General features: G+C 41.5%; 1 protein-coding gene across 1 annotated transcript; it reads right to left on the bottom strand.

Annotated features, from left to right (window-relative positions):
• Positions 1–1,253: 1,253 nt before the first annotated feature.
• LOC123185836 (uncharacterized) lies at positions 1,254–3,332 on the bottom strand. The gene is made up of 3 exons (XM_044597658.1): positions 3,159–3,332; positions 3,016–3,064; positions 1,254–1,942 (listed from the first exon to the last, which is right to left on the bottom strand). Exons 2-3 carry the CDS (start codon positions 3,054–3,056, stop codon positions 1,387–1,389), a joined length of 597 nt encoding a protein of 198 aa, XP_044453593.1. The 5' UTR covers positions 3,057–3,064; positions 3,159–3,332; the 3' UTR covers positions 1,254–1,386.
• Between the last annotated feature and the right edge of the window lie 302 nt (positions 3,333–3,634).

Below are 3,634 nucleotides of genomic sequence, written 5' to 3'. Positions count from 1 at the left end.
TTGCTTACAGTTGAAACCAAACGCGGAGATGATGAGATTTTGGGATCCGGCTTGTCTGCTTCTTCTCCATGCTTCCATTTTATTCTACGGTTGTTTTTTTTTCTTTTTAATCTAATCATCTCTTCTTTGATTTTAAAGGGGTGGGGTCGGGTCTTATTTTATTCCAATCAAATCAAGCCACGTACGCGGGAGTACGGATGGGCACACGTCGAGGAAGCAGGCAAGTCTCGTCCGGGATTTTGGGCTTGGGCGGCTAACCCGGGATCCGGCTTGCCTGCTCCCTCCTCATGCTCCCATCCGTGCTCCTACTCTATCCTACGGCTGTCTTTTTTTCTTTCTTTCTAATCTAATCATCTCCCCCTGATTTTAAAGGGGTGGAGCCGGGCCTTATTTTGTTCTAATCAAATCATGCCACATATGCGGGAGCATGGATGGGCGCATGCTGAGGGAGCAGCTAAGTCTCGTCCGCTAACCTGAACATTATCCCCAAGGTCAAGTGGATGACGCTACAAGACCGCAACACCGTGTCGTCATATATCTGTCGTGCCATGAGGATATATGCAACATAACTGTGGCCTATCACCGTCTCCTAACTTCATCGACTTTGACTAGGAGATGGGTGTCATGGATGGGGAGGGGCCGTGCAGCTAATGAACCACCTCCTCGGTGAGATGATCATCCAGATCGGCATGATGATCACCGGCGCAACATACGCAACGACAACAACTACGAGTGTCATGGTAGATGGCGGATGGGATGAGCACCTTCAATGTAGCCTCTCCCGTGCTCTGAGAGATCAATCATGTGGTACGCCTTTACCTTGCACCCCGCAACTGCCCTTGAGTTGGTGAGCATGAGCAAAAATGTTTCCTGTGAGGGCGTTTAATTAGGCTTAGGTTGCTCCGATGTGACGCAAAAAATGTTGTGTGTATCTTGTCTTCATGTTTTTCAAATCAAGTTATAAGGTTTATTTTCTTGTGCGAAGTTCAAGTTACACTCTTGAACAAATTCTGAAATCACTAAATAATAACACTACACTGGTTATAAGGATGAAAGTATATTTTAATTTCATAAGTTAGAATGCAATATCATTTGTGTGGATTATGCAAAGACACTCAAAAAATGGTAAAACATGTGAACTCGGTCCAACCAAACATCATTATCATAGGTCACTACCTAACAAAATTATATATATTTTTGGTTGCTGGAACAAAAAATGCATTGATGATACTTCTTTTTTTACGGAAAAACTTTCAATCTATTCATCTTTAATCATCACAGTACAACGAACACCAGAAATAAAAATTACATCCAGATTCGTAAATTACCTAGCAACGACTACAAGCACCGAAGCGACATATACTATTTATGGCCTTTCCGGATATTTCAAAAGAATACTATCGCACAACCTAATACAACGGAGGATAGAGTATAGAACAAAATTCTCTTTACTGATGCTCGCATTAGGGAGACGACGTTGCTGTAGGCGGTAGATTTTTGAGAATTATTGTATGCGTCCAGGAGTTGCTTCCTCTTTTTGAGTTCTAGGCGTCGTTTTCTTAGCGCCTCTTTCAAAGGCATACTGAATAAGTGGGTGCGGACTTGTATCGCGGCCCTATCTGCTTGTGGCACCAAGTAGAATAGCCCGGCCTCCACACGACGTTTTCTTAATCTCATAATGGCCTCCCCGATGGTCCGTAATGCGGTGTTGATGCTCACGCGATTTTTTTTGTAAGCCTTCCACCTAAGCATTCCTTTGCTCTTGAGATCAGAGTACTCGTCCAGTGCCAACCTTAGACACACGCGAGCAGACATTTCACGGTACAAAGATGTGGTCTTGGTCATACGGCCTTCACTCCATGTGAAGGTGCCATACTCGTTACGACGTCGAAGCAAGAAACTTTTATTACGAATCCTGATCTTTGTTCTCCTCCGTCCTTCCCTGCGCAACAATAACCATGACTTCAAATTTAATCATCTAAAGGAGGTGAAACCATGCTACCAAACATGAGGAAGGAACCATTGGAACTAACAAACAGAAACACAAGTATAGATGGCATCTAAGAGTTTTTTAAAATAAAATCTAGAAAAAAACATGCACAAAAATTATATTGCTACAATATTCGGTTAAGACATGCGGTCGAGTATGTAAAGGGCAAATGTCGAAATATACTCCTTTATACTATGCAAAAGTGAATACCAAAAGTTAAGAAGCAGCCAAACTTGTCTATTCACACAACTGATGTAAGGGCACATTCTATTTATTAACCAAAGTTTACATAGATAGACTTCGTGATAACTTACACTGAAGTTCTTTTTTTGGCAAGGAATTGGTGTTTTCATTCACAGTTTTCAAAACTTGCAGACTACAGGTGTGCACTTTGAACAATTTTCAAAGTATGCTATAAAATAGTATCATTGAAAACCTTTTCTAATATGATTCTAACAAAATGATTTTTATGGCGCATAATTTATTTTTGCTAGTCAAATATATTACCAAGATTTATTCTAAAATACAAGGGGACCAATAGATCAAGACGGACTTAGTAATTATCTGTCGATGTGCCCTAGTCATTGCACATCTAAGTGACTCAATTAAGCATAAAAAGAAAAAGAAAAAATATCCGTGCAAATCTCATCGTAAGATCAGTGTCATAGAATTTAGATGTGCAATACTTATAACACATCTAGACGTGCTTTAACAAAACTGTAACAACAACGCATCTATATCTGCCCTAAGCCCCTAAGTATTGCATATTTATGTCTCATATCATTGCTTTTACGTGAAGATTCATACGTGCTTTTTTTATATTTGATTGAGTCATTTAGATGTGTAATAATTAGGGCACATCTAGATATGTCATTTTCTTGCGGGAGATCTAGATATGCCTTTGTCACACCCTCGTTAGTAATATGAAGTTGCAACTGATAATACCTTTCTTAGAGATAGGTGAAAAGTTACGGCATCATCTACCTTTTTTTGCCTACAATAAAGTTGTGCCTGAAGTTACTAACCTCATCGAACTTATGTAGCCGATGTTTCCCTGCTTCTCCATATAGAGACCTGATTAACGAGAAACGATCTACAGTTGAGTTTACACTTTGGCAGCCAACAATTTGTTAAAGGTGCAGCAAACTAGAGAGAAACATAAGCATACCTGCTTTTTGGGCGGAAGAATACAATGATGCGTTTCCCAACTATAAGAGGATCCCGTGCACTAGGTGCAAGCAAATAGAGAAATATCCACAGCCGATTACAATAGACTTATATAAGGGCGACGCAAACTGTGTGGCCTGATCCAACTCTGATTCCGATTCAAATCTGGACTTCTTTTTTCCCTTTTTTTCTGAGAGAGAGAGAGGGACTGCTTTTTTCCTCAATAAAAAGAAGAGAAACGTTGTGTGCGGGCAGACCGGCCGAAGCTCGTCTCCGGATCGATCACGCAGCCATATATACCGCCAACACGTCTCTCGGTCCAGGATTTGGATTGTTGGGTTTTTTTCCTCGGCCCATCACGTGCTCTTGGCCCATCACGACTGCTTTTTCCCCCCTTATCCCCACCACTGCTCGCGAAGCTCCAACGTGGGGGTGGGGAAAGGAGCTGCAACCGCAGCTCGATGAAGCTGCATCCAC

The sequence above is a fragment of the Triticum aestivum genome, chromosome 2A, assembly GCF_018294505.1.
Source record: "Triticum aestivum cultivar Chinese Spring chromosome 2A, IWGSC CS RefSeq v2.1, whole genome shotgun sequence".
NCBI classification, from domain to species: domain Eukaryota; kingdom Viridiplantae; phylum Streptophyta; class Magnoliopsida; order Poales; family Poaceae; genus Triticum; species Triticum aestivum.
The sequence above is the reverse complement of the archived record's forward strand: the minus strand, read 5'-3'. Positions and strand labels throughout refer to the sequence as shown.